We start from the raw sequence: 22,809 nt of genomic DNA on the forward strand, positions 1-22,809 counted from the left end.
TTGGGCATCAAATAAAGGGACAATTTGAAAAACTGTCAGTCAAACCTTTAATCAAAGCCCCAAAGCATACATCTTATGCACCTTGTTAAGAGCTGCATTTTCAATAAAAATTTTCTTTTTGTTCTGTAATTTTTAATTGTAATCATATCTGTAATCAAAGCTTAAGATTTATTTATGTTGTCTTGATCAACTTGCCAATAATTGAAAGATAATCCAAAAGAAAAATGTTAATACTTTGATCCTAGGAAAATTTTTAAAATTAAATATTGACATACATATTTTTGCTTCAGGTAATAAATGATCAATAGGACTTTCTATTATAAATGTAAATTACATTAGGATAAAATTCTGTGTAGAATGGAAATAAAATTTCAAGAAGAAATAGTGATGTAAAATGTCTGACTGATTTTTAAATGGAATATGTTCAGATACATAAATAGACAATGGTAGATATCAAAGAGTAACATTCAACTGGTTGTATTTAAATCAATGATGTAGAGGTTTCACTAAGGAATGCCAATGTTTATAACATGCCAAATATCACATCCTTTACAATTTCTTGAACTTATGATGACAAATTTCAAAAGCTATCTTAAAACTATACAAGAGGGTACATCACTTTTCTAAAACATTTTTATGGGATCTGTAAGCAGAAATAAAAAGAAATTTTTAAGGAATGCTGCTATGGGAGTCTAATAAAAAGCCTGCCACTTTGGTTTCATGCTGAACAATTCGTTCCCCATCCAGTCATTGGGCGGTACTCTGGCAGGAGAGCACCACTGGAGCGGTATAAAGTGCTGGGGGCAAACTGACAACAGAAATTCAGCTTTCTAGCTGGTTTTGTAACCTGAGGCAGTTAACATGCCTAGCTTTGTTACTCATCTATAAAATGAAGTGATTGGACTATGGTTCCTTTGAAACTGGAAGCTATTTCATTCTGTTACTATATTCTTTCTTTGAATATCTTCTGAGTTTCTTCCTCTTCTCTTTACTGTTAATTTTAAATTCTTTTCTAGAGGTAATGTAAACACAGTTGGGAGTAGGAAGGAATCAATTCAAACCATTGCACAGTCATTACAGTAATTTTTGAGGCTTCATGCAGCATCTTCCAAACCTGTGGGTTGGAAATTGCTGTATATAGGATTTCCCTTCACACCAGGCATTCTTGACCTGGAGTCCATGATAGAATATGAGGGTTCAAAAACTTGAGTAGGAAAAAAAATACATCCTTATTTTCACTAACCTTTTGTTTAGTTCCATTACAGATGTGGGCAGTAACAGAGTAGTATTAGCAGTTACTGTGTCACCAATAAAAATCAGTTTCTTACCACAGTACAGTTGTTACAGGTGTCTCAAAATATCACTTATGCCCTTCACTGTTTTGAAATTATAAAAATTGCTATATAAGAAAGTTGCTTTTAAATTTTTGATAACTATGTCAACATAATTTCCTTTATAATCCTACGTATTTCATTTTAAGAGTTTAAAATTGCTCTGAGGAAGGGGTCTGTAAACCTCACCACATTGCCAAAGGAGTCTCTGGCATGAGCGCGCACACGCAAGACTAAGATTATCCTGGCGTGAACACAGACAGAAACGTCATTAAAGGGTCACTAGTGCAGCATGGAGCAATTGATAGCCGCCCCTGTTAATCTGAAAAAGTGCAAATTATGGCTCGATAATTGAGTGGAGAACCTTGAGGACCAAGTAGGAACTTGAATTGAAAGTGAAAATAAAAGGGAATGTTTTTTAGAAATCCCAGAAGCCCAGGGTAGGCAATGAGGATAGGAGGGGCCCACTTCAGTCTGGCACTTTGTCATTGGCTACAAAACCAACAGAATGGCCAACAACCCACTTCCTGTTGACTGAAGCTCGGGCTCATCCCCACCCTATTCCTCCCCCACCTCGATCAAAGGGACGCACTCGAGAAGGCAGGGGAACACCAGCCCTACACCACTGAATCAGAGAACTTCCTCTCAAAAACTTGTATTTGGGCATTTAGCCAATATCCGACACTCCTGGGGTGTTGGCGCGCGTGAGTTGGCCCCCTTTTCCCGGGTCAACTGGGGATCCTGCAGCAGCGACCGAAAAGTTTCGTCTACAAACACAAGTTCTGAAACCATCGCTTGCCAGCGAGGGGTCCCCGCTACTCCAGACTGGTCCATTTCCTTCCTGGGCCCCCGGGGAGGGCTTCAGCCCGGGACACGTGGACCCTTTGCTTGGTAGCCGGCCCTCCCCTAAAAACGCCAAACGCGCGTCTCCTTAAGACCCCGGGTTTGAGACGCGAACCCTCCAGCAATGCCTCAGACTCCGCCTTCTTCTCTGCGGCCCGGGTAACACTCCGGCCCGGCTCCGGAGAGCGGCGCCGTTGGCTTACGTAGCAGCGCGTGATTGGCCGCCTCTCCATGGCGGGCCGGGATTGGCGGGCGGCCGGCCCCGCCCCTCGCCCCCGCCCAGGCCCGCGGCCGCCCGGGTGTCCTCGCGCCGCCCGTCCGCGCGCAGCCTGGCAGTTTGCCTCTTCTCCGTCCTCCAGCCTGCGTCCATGGCCACCGCCGCGACCGAGGAGCCCTTCCCCTTCCACGGCCTCCTCCCGAAGAAAGAGACCGGGGCCGCGTCCTTCCTCTGCCGCTACCCGGAGTATGACGGGCGAGGGGTGCTCATCGCCGTCCTGGACACCGGGGTCGACCCCGGCGCTCCGGGCATGCAGGTGCGGCGGCCGCCGAGGGCCCGGGCGCGGGGGCGCGGGGGGCCGGCCGGCCGGCGGGCCCGGGACGCGGCGTCGGAGCCCGGCAGGCCGAAGCCCGCTCTGCGGCCGAGCGGGAGCGGGGCACCGGGAGGAGGCGGAGGGCAGCAGGCGCGCGGGGGACAAGGGCCGGGGCCCGGACGCCCCGGCTGGGCCGTGATCCCGGCCCAGACAAAAGCAGCGCGGCTGGCCGGGGCGCCCGGGTCCGCCTTTCGCCCAGGAAGCCCCTTCCTGCCCAGGCGCTGCCAGGCCCGGGCCCTCGGGCTGCCGCCACCACACCGCCTTCCTCCGCAGGTCCCTCGTGTCTCTGGCGCCTACCGGCCCGTGCCTCTTATTTACAAACGGGGATTTTACAGTTTTATTATTTATGGGAGGGTGGGGGTGGGGAGGAAATAGAGAAGGGGCAAATGACCCATCAGAACTTCATTTTTTATTGCTGTCGTTCGGGCGGTTTCGTTTGGGGGAGAAATGGTTTGTCTTGAAACCTGAAAGCCGGCTTTCAAGGAGATAACTCAGTCAACTTCCGGAATTGTTTCCTCTGGTAGTTCTGTGTATTCTATTTTTAAACCCTCTTCTGCAGTGGACTTGTAAATTTAGGGTTATTGAAACGCATGGCTTAGTCTTTGACAGAAGAGCCCACTTTAGTTTGTTTTTGGCGAACTCGTCAGATGCATTAAAATATGCTTCTGTATTTTTTTTTCAACCTCAAAACATTAAACAACATACCTTATGATTTTTTAAAATTATTTTGTTTTGCCTGAGGCACCTTTGAAATCGTTAGGTCAAGGTACCATACCGAAAGGTGTTTTTTAAACACGTGTCTCTCGATTGAAAGCATTCTAATTACAGCCTTAAAAGCCTAACTTTTGTAAATTTAGCCTTAGCCTTTCACTGAAACCCACTAAGGAACAATTTCACCGTTGTTCAAGATCCATCTCCCAAAAGTCTAACCTAGCTCATCCTGTATGCTGCTCTCTTCCTTGTATCAGTCCTTCCTCTGTATTTCTTAACACGCTGAAGTTTAATAATTCTCTTCCTTGCCAGTGCCTCTCCCACCTCTGGATCCTTGATTGTGCCAATAATTGAGGTAGCATTTTGAAAGTTAGGATGTAATGCAGAGGAACAAGGAAAGTAGTCTGGCGGACTCTAGAGAATCCCTCTGGGAATCTCTCTTCCTCCTGTTAATTCCTCAGCAGCGCTGAGGAGTACATCACACCTGGTGGCCCTGGTGCATCAGCAGAGGAGCAGGTGACATATGCCCTCCTGGTAACTCTGGTGGTACAGTTGTATTAATAACTCTGAAGACTTACAACAGTGACATCTATCACCTCATTGAGGCTTTATTACAGGATAGTAATGGTTTCCATTCTGTTGTAGTGTATGTTTACTTTTTATAGGGATAAGTGGGGGGAGAACAGCTGGGGTGAGTGGTTCACTGGCTCTTTTGTCAGGATAATAAGAGGGTCACAAGAGTTTGGAGGAGTACGGTCTCAGGAAAAAGGCTTTTGTAGAACTCCCCATACCTGCTTATCAATAATCCTGTTACTCTCTCTATAAAGTAACAGTAACTCTCATCCCTCAGTGTTGCTATGAAAACCGAGATAATTACATGTGACTTTTTGAAGTGCTCAAAAAAGTCTTAAACACTTTTTTTTTTAAAGCAAGGATATTTAGTAGAAGGAGTTTATGCTGGATCTTAAATCACCAACTCTCTGAAGGATAAGCATACACTAGATATTTGCATGTCATACCAGATGTTGGAGCAGTTAACATTTGAAGTAAAATGAAAACACGTATCTTCTAACAACCTTAACTCTGAGAGACTGACCTAAACATGGCCATTTGAAAGAAATTCAGTAAGGTGGCTGGGAAACATAAGTGAATTCTTTAAGGGTTTTTTTTTCCCCTTACCTTTAACTTAAAAATGTATTTTGTAGATCTGTGTATACATCATAAAGATAAGGTGGGTATGAAAAGGAAGGAAAGAATGAAACAGGAAGAGGAGTTTGAACTGGACATTTGGGAAGGCAGATGGGGTCTGAGTAGCGGACTAGTAGCACAAGACAGAACTTTCAGGAACACAGTGGGGAGTCCCATTCTTTGGTGCCAGCCTTGGGCCCAGTTCTCGTTAGTGACAGCTGTGGAGCCTTGTTAAATGTAGAGGGTGGATTGCATGACTAATAATTAAATAAGTGATTAAGTCTTTCCTCAGTAACTGTTCAGGCACCTCCCAGGCACCTAACATTTTGCATTAAGAGATGGTGTAATCCTGCAGACTGAAACTGTTAGCAGAGATTGATCAGGGGACCCTTGAGAACTGGACCCGTCAAGCTTCATAGTCGAGAGATGGGGCTTGGACTGGGCCTGGAAATAAACAGGTGGTGACCAGCGGGTCTTCCAGCCACCAGTCCTGCTTTACATTGATCGTTCTTCACTTTGCCAAAGTTAACTTTCCTTGGAAAAAAACCCCTCCCATCACACCCTTGCTTAATATAAAACAAAACTATTTGGGCATCGTGGTTGCCTTTGCATAAAAACCCCCAAATCTGAGCTTTGCATGGCCCTTCCCCATCCAAGGACAGCTCCTCGCGTCACCTCGGGTCTCATCTCACCACTGCTTCTGCCCGCATCCGCTCCCAGCCCCGCCATCTACGCTGTGCTTCCGCCAAGAACATATCACACCTTTCCACTCACCCAGATGTTCCAGGGTTTTCCCCAACACCTGCCTTTGCACATGGGGTTTAATCTGCCTGCAAGCCTTCTATGATCACCTGTAAACTCCTCCTTAACCCCTAGATGCCCAGCTGGGCCTTCACCCTGTTACTTTGGGGATATCTGCTAATTTAACTCAGCCCCCTACTGTGTATTTATGTCTGTGCCCGCTGCTGTGTTAGGACCTGTGGTTCAGAGAGGAATAAGGCCCAGTCCCTGGTGACAGTTTCTTTTCCCTGTTTGCTCTCATAGCAGCTTGTTCATATCCTCCTGTAGCACTGAAAATGTTTCATTTTAGTATTTCGGTTTACAGGTTACTACCCGTTTCCTGGCTAAGTTGAAGTTCTTCAAAAGCATATATCTAAATTAATTTCATATGAAGTGTGCTTGTAACAGTTTGTGCTGAATGGGGAAAAAATGTATATATGTGATAATGTATATAATGTCCTCATGGAGAAAAAATGGCTTGTGGGGGGAGGTTACAAGTGGTCCTAGAAAGCCTGTTTTTACATTCACTAAACTGCCATGGGTGCAGTAAGTAAATTACTGCAGATGGGGACTTGGTCCCTAACACCGGGTGCTGTCGATCAGTTTCAAGTTGTATTACCTCCCTTTCCGTCAGCCCTTCCCGACTTCCCGGGCGGGTTTTGTGCTCTTCCTTGTTCTCATAGATGCCCCCCTGCCTTTACTACTTACTGTCCTGTGTTGCTGTCCCTCTTTTCTCACTTGTCTTCCTAACTGGACTGTAAGCAAAGCCCGTCATTCATTCAGCATAATATTCTTGGAATAATAGTCATTAAATATAGTGTTTGTTTATGAAATACCTTTTTTTGCTTAAAAGAGTATTCTCAGTGTCTTCCCTGAAACTTCAAGTAAATACTTATCATACATTCATTTTGTTTGGTGCAAAATAATTTGAGGCCTTCACTCCTTTTGTTCTGATCCTCTGCAAACCCTCCCCAACTCCTCCACCGTAACAGTTTCAGTGGAGAAACAAAGTTAACTTAGATTCTTGACATTTTAGGGAGAAGCTGTAGGCCGATTCTGTTCTGTTCAGCCAGCATTGCCCAGTAAGCGTCTCTCAGTCTCCCACCCCAGTTCCCAGGGCTTATCTCCTTAGCTCGCCTCATAACTGCACCTCCAGTCCCTCTTTCCCCTGTGACCTCCCCTCTCCGCTACCGAAAGATAAAGGCTGCAGGCCTGATGTTAGCAGTTCGGTCTCCTCTCCTCTCCTCTCCGAGCTCTGCTGCACAATTCTCAGCTGATCTGTCTTTTCAAAACCTCTCCTTCCCGACCCTAAATTCCCTCTTGTGTCTTATGATCTCCAGTGGAGTGGCTCTCCTTACCTAATGGTGAAGGAACAAGCACATCAATAGACGACTGCATTTATAAGAATTTTTAGTGGGGGAGAGAGGTCCTAGTGGGTAAAGCTCATGGCGATAGTGAATGGTAAATAAGCCTCTAAATCCCGTTAGGCATTCTTCCTTTGCTCACGTGCTGATAAGGAGGTTTCTAATGAAGGGATCTGTGCCTGACTTGTTAGTGATCTCTTGTGATTCTTGATCTCAAGTCACTGAAGCTGTTTGCTCATTGAGAAAATGAAGACAAATGATTTGTGTTCTTAGTGCTATGGTGTAGCTTTCAAATTATGTACTTATTTGAAATACATTTTAAAACAAAATTCTTCGCTTATGTTCTTGGTATGTGATCTAGCTAGTTTTAACTTTATAGGAGAGTATTAACTTCCTCTTAGTGGCTTCTGTTTTTGTTAGATTTTCTTTCATTTTCCTTCATGACTTTATTTTCATTTTGTTGTATTTTTAAAGATGTTTAGCCAGTCCCTTCAAAATCAGTATCTGATTTAAGTTTTACCATAACTTTATAACCGTGGTATGATTTCCACAGCGATGTTTTGTTTTACATTGTGGCTTTGAGCCTTCTGAGCAAATTAGAACGCTTGTTACTAGCGTAGTCAGCCCCGGAGAAGTGAACATGCAGCTTCGGAACGACTGAACATGAAGATAACAGCTCTGCGGCCCTGGCAGTGGTCGCCCCCGGGTGGTTGCCAATTGGGGTGAAATTTGGAACCCACCAGCCCACCCCCTTGTTTTGCCTTGTAAATTAAAAACTGTTTCTTAGTTTCTCCTCATAGTGAATTCCCTGTCCTCCTTCTGGGTGCAGCTTAGCTACGAAGCATTGAGGACCCTGCGGTTGGTGTTGGGAGTGGGGCGCGTGACCTGGTCTCCCAGATACAGACACTGAGCTTCATCTGAAAGACGGTGGATTCTCCGGGTGGAGAAGGAGTCGGAAGGCTGTGGTCTGGTCACACGGTTGACATTTATTTTTGCATTTCTGTTTCTCTGTTGAGGTTGTGGGGGGGGTAGGTCTTCTTTTTTCAGTCTTTTCTGTGTTCCTGTGCCTAATTCCCGTTGTTAACTCAGTGTTGGCATCGTGAATGCTGCAAGTTTCCTCTGCAAAACTAGCTCCGAAAGAGCCCAGGTTTGGTTTTTCCGACAAAAGCAGTATGGAAATTCAGTATTACTGTTAGCTGTAGCAGTCAGTATGGCCCAAACGAAGGTCTGGGGCTGGCCGGGAAACACACCTGAGGAAAGTCAGTCTTAGTGCTAAGAGATCAGCGTCAGGTCGTCCAGCAACCAAATATGTATTGAGTACCTACCAGGCACTGCTGAGTGTATGAAAGGCTCTGAGGCAGGAAGGAGGAGGGCAGTTCCCAGGAGTTGACAGGAGGCCCTGGGGCCCTGGGCAGGGCTGGGCCCGCCGGCAGAGGCAGAGGCTTTCCGGAGTGAGCTCTCTGAGGGCCCTGCGGGGTGCAGGGGAGGACGGGATCCAGCTTGTTTCACTGTTAATGTGGCGGGACCCCCGGGAGTGGCAGCCAGGTGGTGGGGGGGGTTGGGGGGGACGCCGGTAGTGGACATTAGGAAAAGGTGGATTTGAACTGCACTTTAGAGGTAGAACTACGAGGACTTCCTGGCAGATTTGCTGTGAGGAGTAAACTGAAGAGTCAGAGGAGGACTTTTAAGTTTCTGGCTTGAGCAGCTGGGTAGGTGTTGATTTCCTGAGATGGCAAAGCCTGGAGATAAACAAGTTTGAGTAGTAGGTTTGAACTTGACTTAAGAAGTTTGAGCATTAGTATGGCCTCTGACCATGAAATGTTATCGAACATTTTTCCCTTAAAGTTTTGGCCTTGTCCAGTCCAAAACGCACCTTCTTCAGATCTTTCTCAAATGTTACCTTCTCAGTTAGACCCTTCTTGACCAGCCTAGTTGATGTTGAAAGCCCCATACCACATCTCCTTTCCCTTAATTTTTCTTTGTGGTAATGATCACCATCTGACATGTTATATATGTGATTCATTTGTTTATTGAGTCCACATGACACAAAGTGTGTCAGGTCAAGGACTTTGTGTATTGATCATTGCTGTGTCCCCAGCAGCACCCACAGAATGTGGCCTCTGGTAAAGCCTCAGTAAGTATTTGTTACCTGAACTTACAAAACCATTTGAAGGATTCTGTGGTGTTTTCCATGACTGAATTTTCTCATTAGTGTTTGTCAGGCTTTTGGCTTAAAATAATTTAGTTATTTTTTCCAAATGAATGCAGATTTTACAGGATATTTTATATACGTGTACATATACATGCACATACATGTGGGGGTTGGCGTTGCTTTAAGGATAAAAACTACAATCTATGATTCATGTTTTAATTGTCTCTTAATTTTCAGGTTACAACTGATGGAAAACCAAAAATCATTGACATCATTGACACAACAGGAAGTGGTGATGTGAATACTGCTACAGTGGTAGAGCCAAAAGATGGGGAAGTTACTGGTCTTTCAGGAAGAGTGCTTAAGGTTGGAGCTTTTATCTTTTTATTGAATTTCTTTCTTTTTCTGTGTGCTGTCACCTTAGAGCATCTTAACGTTTTTCGCTTACCTTTCATGGTGTGGTGAGTATTAGTTACCCTATTGCTGTATAACAAATCACCCCAAAACTTCATGGTTTAAAACAACAGACATTTATTCTTTTACAGTTTCTGTGAGTCAAGAATCTGGGTATGGCTTAGCCGAGTGCCTCTGTTCAGGATCTCTGCTGAGCTTGCTAACTGTTGGCCAGCGCTGTGGTTTCATCTGAAGGCTCAACGTGGCTGGGGGAGGGGAGTCTGTGGTCATTGGCAGGCTGGGTTCCTCAGCACATGGGGGAATACATGTTGCTTCACAACATGCATCTGTCTTCCCAGGCTGAGCAGTCTGAACATGCCCAGATGAAGGCGTGGTCTTTTTATAAGACCATGTTGAAAGTGACATCCCATCACCTCTGCCATGTTCTTTTCATTAGAAGTGAGTCAGTAGGTCCGGTGTACACGTACAGAGAGAGGGTTTTACAGGGGCATGGGTACCAGGAAGTGTGGACCCCTAGGGTCCATCTCCGTGGAAGCCATTGTTTTTGCTGTTTGATAGTGGGCTTAAAATTGGGATCTGTTTTTCAATATGGTGGTTGAATTCTAAAAATTTTAAGTTTTAAAAGGAAAAGTGGGGAAAGTGATGAGAATGTCGTTTTGCCTTCCTCTTTTCCCTTCTGGGAACTCAAACGTGAAATATTTAGGCTTTTATATTTATGGACTTGAATGTCTGGCTTTATCTTACTCTGCATACTTGACAGAAAGGCTGGGGTAAGCTCACGTGAAAGATGATTAGGAAGCAAACCTAAAGCAGTTCATGAGATACTAGCTAATGACCTTGTTAGATGACAAGGATTTTGATTGTGATTCAGTACTCCTATCTTTTCAAACAATATGCAGAATTAGTTTGGAAAATAAATTTATGATTATTAAGATATTTAAAGAACTATATTTAACTCTTGATCTTTTGCCATCTATCTGAATTATGTTTAGACCTGATCTTTTGGAGAAGGTTGTTATGGCAAGATGTTAGTTTCTGTGCTGCATAACAAATTAACACAAAATAGCAGTGTGCCGTGTACATTCCTGCATTTACTGTCTCACTGGTTCTTTGGGTCAGGAGTCTGGGCACAACTTGTGATTCTCTGCACAGAGTCTCACAAGACCTCAGTCAGGTGTTGGTTGGGGCTTTGGTCTGAGGCTCAGAGTGGTCTTCCCAGTTCACATAGCTGTTGGGTGAACTCATTCCTTGCAGCTGTGGCATGCATGACTGTGTTTCTTCAAGGCCAGCAGGAGCATCTCTGACGACCTTGGGGATGGCCCCAGTCTCTCTTTTGAAGAGCTCACTTGATTAGGTCAGGCCCCCAGGAGACACTTCTTTTTTATTAACTCAGTCACCTGAATAGGGACATTGGGCTGCATCTGCAAAATCTCTCCACCTTTGCCATTTTACTTACTGTAACGTCATCACAGGATGACACCTCACTGTATTCAGTTCTGCCTTCTATAAGGAGAGAAGACTGTGGGTCATCTTAGAGTCTACCTGTCACAGGCAGGTGGCAGGCATTCATGTCCAAATTTTGCTGCTTTTTCCATGTGTTGTGGACTGAATGTGTGACCCCTGAATTCATACTTTGAAGTCCTAACACCCAGTGTGATGGTATGAGAAGGCAGGACCTGTGAGAAGTGACAGTGTTAGGTGAGGTCATGAGGATGGGGCCCGTGGTGGGATTACAAGGGCCAGCTTGCTTTCTCTGCTGTCTGAGGACGCAGTGAGAAGGCTTTGCCTGCGGGCTGGGGAGGCCCCAGAATCAGACCACGCTAGCACCCTGACCTTGTGCTCCTTAGAACTGCGAGAAAGTCAATTTCTGTTGTTTGAACCACCCAGTCTGTGTCACCCAAGCTGACAAAGACACCATATGCTTCAAAAAGAAAGACTGCTGGGAAATGAGTTTCTGCACATCTGAATTACTGTAGTTTTGCCTGTCTTTCCCGAGTCAACCTTGTTATTTATAGTATGTTTCAAAGAAACCTGGGATTCCTGTGAGTTAGTTACATTACTCTGGGAAACTAGAGGGCCCTCCTGGTAAGTCAGGCAGATTTAGAATCATATAAAGTCTTATCCTCAGTATGTATTTTTCAATAGCTGTACCAGCCCGCGCTCTAGACGGACCGTGCGCACGGACGGCGTTGCTCGTGCTTACAGGTAGAGGAGTGTATCGTGTATGTGGCTGTGAAATAAGATCAGAAAATTGACAGATTGGTATTTATGTCCTTTCTCAACTTGGTGACATATTTCTTTAGCTGTATTATGAGCTGTTCTTAGCCCATCAGTATAGTGGGGTTTTTTTGTTGAAACTTTAATTGTATTCAATATGTCTACATAGTTTTAAGAACCTTACACAAGTCTTGTAACAAGAAAAGTTCAGTCCCCTTTCCGCGTTTCCCCACCAATTCCTGCTCAGCCAGGGTTAAGTCTTTGGTACGTGATCTTCAGAGTCTTAAAAGATATGCTAATACTTTTTATTTTTGAATTTTTTCCGTCTAGTTTTAGATTTATTTGTAGAATTCAAACTGTGGGAAAAGAGGGTTTAAATGTCAGGTCCTTCACTTCTGAGAAATTTTCTTGCGTTGTCTCTTAGGTTATTACTTCCTCCCACTATTTTGCTGTTCTTTTATCTGCTACTCCTGGTGATCGGATACTAGAACTCTTGAGTTGATCCTCCAGTTTTCTTATGTTTTCCACCTTTTCTTCATTGCTTTTGTTAGTTTTTCTCCTTCCTGAGAGTTCCCAAATTTTCTCAACTTTTTCTTCGGACCATGTATTGAATTTTGTTACATTTTGCCTATTTTTAATTGCAGAAGTCTGTTCATGTTCACTCAGAGCATATTTTTGTTTCATGTATGCAACATTTTATCTGAAAATATCATTGTCCTGACGTTTTATCCAGTGATTTCTTCTCTTCCTTTTCTTTTTACCCCCTGCCTCGAGTTCTCCCTCCTCCTCCTCTTCTTCCTCTTGCACCCCCTCCTCCCTCCCTGCCGCCTCTTCTTCCTTGTGCTCTGCTTTTTCCTTGAGAGCTTTTCCTCGGGCGTCTACCCACCCCCGCTGTCTCTGATTGAACAAAGCACACGCAAAGGTGATTGGAAGTGCTCTCTGTGGAGAGTCTGATGTGAGTCTCCCTCTGGGGTAATGATACTGTCGTGGGAGACCCCAGGATCTCAGTAGATAGTATATTTTTCCCATTGAAGTGCCCAATTACTTCAAAAAGGGCCTTAGCATGTTTGGCCTGGGACTTGGTGTGAGGAGTGAGAGATAAGCCTGGCCGCCAGGGTTCAGGGACTCCCTCCCTGACAGGTGCCGGGGAGATCTCTTACAGACTCTTCATTGTGTCTCTTCTCTTGCCTCTGCTGGGTAAGCCTGTCCAGAAAGTTGACATCCCAGCTCTTCTTGGTTCAAATAGGGACAGTTGCCTGGCTGGTCAGCTTCATGCAGGATGCCGGATGGACAGCGAGAGTCTGATTGTTCCTCCTACAGACTTTCCACCAACTTCTTGGTTACAGTTGCCTTCTCCATCTGTACACAGGACACACCTGCACACACAGTCAGTCGGTTTTTTTGAGGATGTGCAGGTATTCAGATATTTTGCAGTAGTCATTAAAAAGGATAATGTTATTAGTCACTAGGATTCTAGCTAATAGGGTCTCAAAACTCTTTAGTACACAATTTTCAGGAAGCAACACAGTAAAGTCTTCAAGTGTCTGTGATTTAACTGTGCTTTGAAATTAATTAAATACCTGTATTCTAATTCTGCTTCTTCCAAAGCCCATAAATTGCTGACAGTAACGTCTCATTCTTCTCGCAGTTTAAGATCAAGCACTAGTTAGATGCTGTGAACATTCATCATCTCATTCTCTAGAATGCTGTTTCTACATCTTCTTGAGAAGCTGGTGGTCAGTTACTTAAGGCCATTGGTGCTCTTAGGAGCAAGTAGAAGCAGAAAAGTGATAGAAATGTAAAACCTTTCATGGTAAAATGTACAGGCATAAAAAAAGTGCATGAAACTCTTGTGTACAGTTTAATGAATAATTAAAGCGAACACCGTTTTATCCACCACCAGATAAGATAAGACGGAGTATTGCCATGCCTCAGAGCTTCCTGTGTTGTCCAGAGCACAGTGCATTTTGACTTTCGTGATAATCATTTCTCTGTTTTCCTTTGTGGTTTTACCATCTCTACGTGGAATATATTGTCCTATTTGTAAGCTTTACACGAATGGCCTCACTTAATGTGTCATTTCACGTCGTATTTTCCTGTGTTTGCAGAGTCATGAGAGTCAGCCATGGCTCGCATGGAGTGAGAATTTGTTCCATGTCGTTGCTGTGCTTACCGCACGGTTTGTAGACATTTGGCTCTGTCCATTCTGCTGCTGAACGGTGGAGTTGTTTCCAGTTTGGGGCTGTTACGAGCAGTTCTTCAGAGAGCACTCTTGTAAACACATCCTGTGTACACGGGTTCAGATGCCTCCAGGATGTGTACTTAGGGGCAGAATTGCTGCGTCATCAAGATACACCTTTACTAGGTGATGCCAAAAGGCTTTTCCAAGTCTTTGTGCTAAAATACATTTCCACTAGCAGTATATGGGAGCTTTAATAGTTGCACTGCTAACACTTGGTGTTTTTAGGCTTTTTAATTTTTGCAGATAGGCTGGGAATCTTGGTGTATCACATGGTTTTAATTTGCAGTTCTCTAATTGCTAATAAGACTGGGCACCTTTTTACATGTTGCTTAGACGTTTGGGATTCCTCTTTTGTAAAGTGCCAGTTTGAGTTCATTTGCCCTTTGTTTTTAACACTGATTTGCCGTTTCCTTACTGATTTGTGGGATTTCCTTGTATGTTTTCCATATACTTGCCCTTGGGTTGCATGTTTTTGAAGTGTCTTCTCCCACTCTGTACTCGTATTTTCACTTTCCAAATGATGTCTTCTGATGATTAGAATTTTAAAATTTGATGTAGTTGATTGTCAATCTTTGGCCTTTTTGATTAGGGCTTTTTTTAAGTCTTAAGAAATCCTTACTCTGACTGACAACCAGTGAGAATCAGTGGCCCTCAGTCTTACAGACAGAGGGAAGGAACCTCTAACAGCCTGGGCGAGCTTGGATGCAAACCCATCACCAGTCAAGCTCCAGGTGAGAGTAGAGCCCTGGCCAGCACCTGGGTTGAAGCCAAGTCGAGGATCCAGCTAAGCTTTTCCAGCTTCTGATGGACACAATGTGTGAAACAGTAAATGTGTGTTCTTTAAGTCACAGGGTTTGTGGTGATTTGTTACACAGCAATAACTGATACTCTCAACAGAGGTGAAGAAGCTGTTAAGAAAAAAAAACACTCAAATAGAAATTTTAGAACTGAAGTTTACAATGACTGAGATTTTAAGGAAACCTCACTGGACCGATGCAGTAGAATGGAGATGACAGGAGTCTGTCTGAGTCAGTGAACTTGAAGGTCAGTCAGTGGAAAACAGCTGTTCTGAATAATGAAGAGAAAAAACTGAAAAATAACTAACATAGCTTTAGGGACTTGTGGCTCAATACAAATGGTCAAATATTTGTACATCCGACCCCAAGAAAGAAGAGACAGAGTGTGCTGCTGAAAAAAATATATTTGGAAAAATAGTGACTGAGAGTCTCCCAAGTTTGGCAGAGACACCAGTTCAAGAAGCTGAGCGAACCTCAAATAAGATAGATGAAAAGAAATTCATGCCCAGAAACATCCTAATCACGTTGTTAAAAGTGAAAGACAAAGAAAAAAAGTCTTGAAAATGACCAGAGAAAAGTGACTCATTTTATATATATATAAGTCAGATGTGTATGTGTATGTATGTGTATATGTGTGTGTGTGTGTGTGTGTATATATATATATATATATATATATAAAAGAGTCAGATGACTTTAGCCTTCCCATCAGAACGACGGGGGCCAGAAAGATGGGCACATCTCTCCAGTGCAGAAAGAAAAGATCTGTCAGTTCCAGATTCTGTGTCCAGTGAAAATACGTATTGTTCAGGGGAGAGGGGTGAAATAAAGGCGTTCCCAGATGAAGTAAATAAAGCATGTAGCCAGCAGATAAGCTTTAAAAGAGCAGTGGAAAAGAGGCTTTTCAGACAGGAAGAAAACGTGAAACAGCAGACACGGAGAGCAAAAGAAGCAGTAGATACCTGAGTAAATATGATCGACCGCACTGAGTTTCTTAGAATTATATTTGATAGGAAAAAAAGAAATCCTTCCTGACCCTAAATTGTGAATAGCTATCACATTATTAAAACTCTTTTAAAGAGAGCAGCTTAAAATGGTCAAAATAAAACACTTTGATTTTAAAAGAGACCAAAAATAACTATACTCAAATATGTAGAATGACGCATTCGATAATTGCCTCAGAGCGGTTAGCTGTACTCTTAACTGGTTATGGTTAGCTAGCAGAACCATGACTATGAATAATTTTTGTTTTTTAATGGAGGTACTGGCAATTGAACCAGGACCTCATGCATGCTAAGCATGCACTCTACCACTGAGCTATTTCCTGCCTAAATAATTTTTATTTTCTGATTTTATTTTAGTTTAGTTTAGTTCTTATAAGTAACTAGTCTGCCTCTACTGTGAGTGATTTCAGAAGTATCTGGTTTCATGGGCCTGCAGAATTTGGTCTATTTTTAATTAATATAGATTATGTCTATTGGATTATTTTTATTCTATTATATATTTTAAGTAATTGTGATTATATCTTAACACCTGATTATTTTGCAGTTATTTTAATCAGTTATTCTGTTGAATCCTTTGACATTTCACAGGTTTTTGTAGTCTGTTTGCACAAAGAAGTTGTCACTAGCATGCGGTTACAAAGCCACCTGTGTAGTGAGACACCTGTGATTAAACAGTCTTTGAATTTGCCAGCTAGTGACGACTTGCCTTTTTGTTGTTGCAACATTTTGTTATTATTGTTGTTGTGTCACTGTTGGGCTGTTGTGAGAGCATTAGAGTTAGCCCTGTTCTCTAAAGAAGGCTGGTAAGTTTTTAATGAACAGTGCTAGTTTGTTTACCAACGTATGGGAAATTTCACATACTCCAGACATCCAGTCGATTCAGAAATGGCTACTGATGTGCAGGCTTTGTAAAGTCAGTAGACCGCTGAAGTTCTGTGCGTGAATGTTTCCTTCTGTTTCGTTGTGAGAAAATTGCTTCCAGAGCCTTCCTACCTGGGAAATGGTTTGACGAAGGGGCCGTTGGGGATGGGTCAGTTAACAGTGCTGCACAACTGAGCATCGTGAGTCAGCCAGCTCTGCGGGCTGGATAGTGCAACCTCATAACCTGTGCACATTTACAAGCTGTTTTTAGCGGGGAGGGTGTAGCTCAGTGGTAGAGGTCCTGGGTTCAATCCCCAGTACCTCCATTAAAAATAAACAAATAAACCTAATTCTCCCTCCCCCCTAAAAAACAAAAACACAACATAAAAACTTTTTAAATGACGGGTCCTGTGATTACAAGGAAAATGGATATTCCACATTTCCTTGATTGACATTTCAGGTGGCTGATGTTCAGTGCACTTTATTATTCATGGGAATCGTAAGGTAAGGATTATTCCTTTTGCATGTAAGAAAGCAGAAGCCTGGGGGTTCTTCCTGGTTCGTGGTAGAGTTTGGACTCACCGCCAGGTTTATCTGACCACATCCTTTATACCGAATTCTTGTCTCCTTGATGGAACTAGATTTCAATTTCAATTTCCTTGTCAACTTTCCTGTGGTTTGGACCAGCAATTTGATTTCTTTTTACGTCTTTGCTTTCTCCATTTGTAAACTGGGCATACTCTTTGCATCAGTCTGTTAACTAAAAGCTTGAAGTGTAATTTTTAAATACTTCGAGATAGTTGGAAAGACTACTGTAAGATGTTACATGTAATTAACATGATTTTATAGACCTTTCTTCTTAAGAACTCAAAGAGCTCTTTTTGTGGTATCTGGGCCTATCCCTGTGGTGTTGTGGGGAAGAGTGAAGGACTTTTTCTCAACAGGAAACCTCAGCATGGAGAGGTTCTGTAAATTGCTTCCCCTCCCCTCGTTGATGGGCAGTAGGATGGAGTGGTGCAAGGAGGTGAGGTGTCACTGATGGCTGGGGACTGAAGATCTTAGTGGTGTAGTGTGATGTTGAAAGCACTTTATAAACTATATAGCATTGTATAAATGAAAGGTATTCTGGTTAAACCATCCTATTGATGAGAGGTATGAAGTGACAACTTAGAATATTTAAAATACTGCTCTAATACGTAAGCCTGCTCATCGAATTTGAGCCATTAGGATCGGAGTAAAATACCTTTTTCCCCAGTGCTGCATCATTGGAATTGGGAAGCATTTAGTGAGTGAAAAACTTAACTTTTTTTCTGTAGATTCCTGCGAACTGGACAAATCCCTCAGGCAGATATCACATTGGCATAAAAAATGGCTATGATTTCTATCCAAAGGCTCTCAAGGAAAGGATACAGGTAATGTACAATCTAGTGTCAATGACCTCTTCTCAAGTTTTATTCTTATGGAGGGAAAAATTTCATAAAATCCCGATAACTCTTAATTATTTGGGGGTCTGGAAGTGATGGCTGTTTCAAGGAAGATTCTGGTCCACAGAATGTTACCCGTTCGTGGTTCTTAATCTTGGATGCATGGATGAGCTTAGGGAACCTGTGAAGATGCTGTGGATATTCAGATGCTTTGTATTTGCATTCTTCCAGGAGATGGGATTTGCTTTCTTCGGGGCTTTGAAGGGCTTTGTGACTTGAGGAAGGTGAAACACCATCGACTTGAAGATGGGCTGCCTTGTCTATTCCTGTTCATGTCAGTTCCGTGGTGGTTTATTCCATTTTCCTACCATTTAACTCACTTTCTTGATGCCAGTTAGTCATCCTTCAGTATTAGGGGAAGGATTACTCAGACCTAAAGCAGCCAAAGTATAGGAAACAGTCTGTCATTAGAGAGATAAGAATGGTAACTTGTGTGATAAGGGGCCTGCTTTAAAACAGCACAGTCGACTTTCCGTGATGCTGGACGTGCTTGAAATGTTCGTCATCTGTCCATTACAGTAGCCATGAGCCACCCGTAGCTCTTGAGAACTCAAAATGGGGCAAGTATTACAAAGAAAATGAAAGTTTATGCAATATTTTCATGTTTAAGTTTTGATAGCAACATGTGGCCGGTGGCGGTCACATTTGGCAGTGCTGCTTTAGCAGACTGCTAACACCAGGTGCTGATAAAGATCAGGGTTTCAGCTGTAAAACAAGATGTAGTCCTTGCAAAGGAGCCTGCTGGCCAAGACCTGTGGGCCCTCTTACCTGGTCATAGTACTGTGACTTGCTTCTCCAGGGGCCTGTGAACCCTTAAGAAGTTATTCAGCATTTTATGTATATAACCTTATTTTGTCAGATTCTAATCATTGTGAAAAAGAATTACAAAAAGTAAATGCACGTAACTGAACTCTTACTGGATACTATTTTATTTTAAAATTTCAGGCTGAAATGCACCTAGATAGCACAGTATCTTTATACACTATATAAAATTTAATCAACTATGTTAAGGTACAAATTAACATGCAAATAGAGTGGTTAAGTTAAGGCAGATCCCCTTCCTTAGCTCTGTTGAGTTGATTATTTTTTTCGAAAGGATTTCTTTAACTAGCAGACTTCCACTGGGAGGCACTATGGGTTAAAGACTCCAGAGGTGAAGGTAAGACCACTTTCAGTAGCAAAGAACCCTATCAAGTCAAAGAGGGTAGGAAAAAAGTAAGGTGGAGAGGGAGGCGCTTGAGAAGGCCTGCGTATCCATGAAAATGCAGCCGCAGTCTTACTCCGTCCCCTGCTTGCACTTGGCTGAAGGCATTTCCCAGTTCTGTAAGGGCCCAGAATACGGTACTTTCTTTTTCTTCAAATGACTGAGAATTCAGTCAGTAATCTGACATGGTATTACCTACTCGTGGAGAATGGAAGGATTTAAATTAGGGCGTATGTTGTATGAAAATACACTGGGTGTGCCTTGGTAAACTTGTTCTCTTAAAACTTAGGTATGGTGAATTAACTACTCCATTTTTAATAAACTGATCCATTGCTTTATCAACTTGATTATAAACAATTGTTTTTAAACCTCTGTGAGAGTTGTATAGCATCGCAGCTGATAACTAGGTTCCTGTATAAGTGACTTCTAGATTTACCTGAATGTCAGCCTCATTGTAAGATAATTTTTCTATCTTTGCAGAAAGAACGGAAGGAAAAAATCTGGGACCCTGCTCACAGAGTGGCCCTTGCAGAAGCCTGTAGAAAGCAGGAGGAATTCGATGTCGCCAACAGCTGCCCTTCTCAAGTCGGTGCTAGTCGCTTTCATTTAAACATAACCACGTTCTTAAAGAATTAAGAGTTCTTAGAATATATTGAATAAATAAAAATGAAGCACAACTTAGGATTTGGGGAGCATGTGAAAATTAAAGTTTTATTCACTTGAGTCCTACATTCAGGTGAATGTAGAGCATTCTCTAATATAACATGTCATTGAAAAATACTTGGGTTGAAGCATATGAATTTCTCATTTTATAGCTCAGAATGGTTGAATAGCAGCTTGTATGTACTTATGAATATAGTATGTATTTAACTTAGCAAATTCTAAAAGAGATAAGATGATTCATGGTTCCTGTTATTTATTTGGGTTCTTAAGAAACAAATTTGAAGTGGAAACGGTCCTGATACAAAAATCTAAAAGTCAGTGGATAAACTGTTTTACAGAAATTTTAGTGTTACTTTTGGAAATGGATTATCCAGGTTACATACAGGTATGCGACCAACACCCTTGGCCAAATGACAGCACCAGCGTGTGGCACGGTGTCTTTCCCAAAGCAGAGGTAGTGAGTGACTGAATGTAGTGAGTACAAGAAGTATTTTCTTACTGTTCAATATTTTAATTGATATAAAAAGATTTTCTTAACATTTTTTCAGGGTGAAAAGAGTTTACTCTTGGTAACACCATGTCTTTGGTTGTAAGTAATTCCACTTTTCAGGAGCGCAGAATGTACTAATACTAATGTATGTTCAAATTGATTAGGCAAATAAACTAATCAAGGAGGAGCTTCAGAGTCAAGTGGAATTGCTAAACTCTTTTGAGAAAAAATACAGTGATCCTGGCCCTGTATATGACTGCTTGGTGTGGCATGATGGTGAAACCTGGAGGTAAGCAGTATGTACTTTATAGATCGTCATTTAAAAATGTGTTTATCTACTCTGAAGGACAGTAAACCCTGAGAACTGTCCAGAGATTTGATTTATGTGACATTAATATCACTAAGCAAAGCTATTTGAGAGCCAAATTGGCTTTTGTGTAGTTTTGGATAAGACTTTTGAACCTCTTAGTATTTTACACACTAAAGCTGACCCGTATCTGTTTTAAAGAAGCTATTTCATTAACCAGATAGTAGTCATCAAACGGATTAGCAGACTGATCACTGGGTATATGTAGAAACGTTCCTGATTGAAACTGGGTGGTCTGGAGAGTAAGCACAAGAGAAAGTTGCAAAGCGTCTGTTATAAAGGTTTCAAGGACAGAGAGGAGGGTGGATAAAGGTTTACCGGTGGAGACAGGGCAGTGTGTACAGCAGGGAAGAGCTCGGTTCTGAGAGGGAATCCTAGCTGAGTGACCTGGAATGCTTTATCTGCACCCCTCTAGGCCTATTTCCTCATCTGTTAGTTGGGATAACAATAGTACCGACTCAGAGGGTTTTGTGAAAATTAAATTTGCTGTTTCTAGACATGGTAGGTACTAGATAAGTGTAAGCTGTCACTGCTGCTTCTGCTGCTGCTAATGATGATGATTTATGCTGAGTCACCTGTCATGTATTTTCCACTTTCTTAGTGACTTGTACACTGCAGGTGTGTTTCTTGGCATTGGCTAGCGTGTCTCCTTGAACTACCATGTGTAGAAGCAGGAATATGTTGTTAATACAGATATTTAGGGTCCCTGCAATAAACCAGGGACCCTTCCTTGAAACTTGACATCAGGAACTCTTCTGTAGTTTTGAGTGCCTGCTCACATGCGAAGAATTGTTCCCCAAGATATGGGAAATAGAGAGCAAGATATGGCAACTTGATTACTGTCTCCAGCTGTTTAGTTTACAATGCACCGACTTAAAAGAGGGCTTTCCTCCCGCGGATGTGGGCACTAACTCATCTTTCATAATGGGAATATAAAGTTTTCAATTGAATAAGAAACCCCTGCTCCATTTGGGACTAAAGTGGTGACAAAACACTTGCATAGAACAATATTTCTGTCCAGATGATAGTAAATATTCTCGCAGTTTGTGTGTTCTGGTGTGTTTTGATGTGTGTACATATGCAGGTGTGTACTCATTGTGAACAGTTTTTTCCAAAGCTTTCCAGAAACTTTGATCAAGTGTTTGTAATGTTAAAATTCGATCAAACATACGGTCAATTTTGGTACAGCCACCGTGTGGTCTAACAGGAAACAGTCATTCCAAGTGATAAACCTTTGGTCAGATTTATTGTGGGAGAGGAGGCAAGGTCAACTGTGAGGGAAATACCAGGTACAAAATTCAGTACATGTGGAAAATTTACTGCAAAGGATGCAAAGGGACGTAAAGGAATACTTTAATATTAGCAGGGGTTGGGTAGTGGAACAATGGGTGGTTTCAGTTAAAGTGTTTCCTACAGCTGCTGAAGACACCGCAGACTACTTTGTCCCAGGGGAAGGGGGTTGGGGATGAGGCTGTCCAGGGTGCCAGTGTGTTTCCAGAAATTTCCCTTGGTTTCTAAGGCAGTTGACGGAGCAAGGGATACAGTGTAATAATAGTTTCTGGACAGTATTCTAAGACATCTTGTAGAATTTTTTGTGTTGGAAATGAAATTTAATCAAACGTCAAGTGAAATGAAATCTGAGAGCTAGAAAACATTTTAGAAAATGTCAGTATAATAAATGAAAAATACAGCAGAATCATACTTTCAACTGCTACTGGAAATAACCTAGCCTTTTTTTTTTTTTTTTTTTTTTGCACAATATTGTATATTGTGTAGAGCCTCAGTTCCCCTGCCCCATCTCAGAGTTAGGTCCAGACTTTTTTGAAGCAAATCTTAAAAGATCTCAAATTACCTAAGGCAAATTTAGACTCTCTCTCCAAGTGTTCTCATTTCAGAAATGCCAGCCATTTCTGAGGGGAGGTAAAGTGACCTTAAGTGCCTGCTTTTTTTGTTTGTTTGTTTTGCTTTTAGCAAGAATGTCCAGTCTGCCCCCCGCCCGCCGCCCCAGTTCTGCTAATTGATAAATCCCTGTCTCTGCACTTACTAGGTGACCTAGCGTAACTGTACTCAAGTATTTGTCAGGATGTGTAGTGTCAAACATGTCACTCAA

General features: G+C 42.5%; 1 protein-coding gene across 4 annotated transcripts in view; it reads left to right on the forward strand.

The window, feature by feature from the left end:
• The first annotated feature begins 2,446 nt into the window (after positions 1-2,446).
• TPP2 (tripeptidyl peptidase 2) overlaps positions 2,447-22,809 on the forward strand; it is a 58,850-nt gene continuing 38,487 nt past the window's right edge. For 2 of the 4 annotated variants that reach the window (XM_074378493.1, XM_074378494.1), the window contains exons 1-5: positions 2,450-2,707; positions 9,197-9,325; positions 17,808-17,903; positions 19,660-19,764; positions 20,497-20,621. In XM_074378493.1, the coding sequence (XP_074234594.1) occupies positions 2,543-2,707; positions 9,197-9,325; positions 17,808-17,903; positions 19,660-19,764; positions 20,497-20,621 (620 nt within the window). In that variant the 5' untranslated portion in view covers positions 2,450-2,542. Of the gene's footprint in view, positions 2,708-9,196; positions 9,326-17,807; positions 17,904-19,659; positions 19,765-20,496; positions 20,622-22,809 lie in introns of all 4 variants that reach the window. The other 2 variants (XM_074378496.1, XM_074378495.1) reach the window with 2 other exon arrangements.

This window comes from Camelus bactrianus, chromosome 14 (genome assembly GCF_048773025.1).
Source record: "Camelus bactrianus isolate YW-2024 breed Bactrian camel chromosome 14, ASM4877302v1, whole genome shotgun sequence".
In the NCBI taxonomy this organism is placed as follows: Eukaryota; Metazoa; Chordata; class Mammalia; order Artiodactyla; family Camelidae; genus Camelus; species Camelus bactrianus.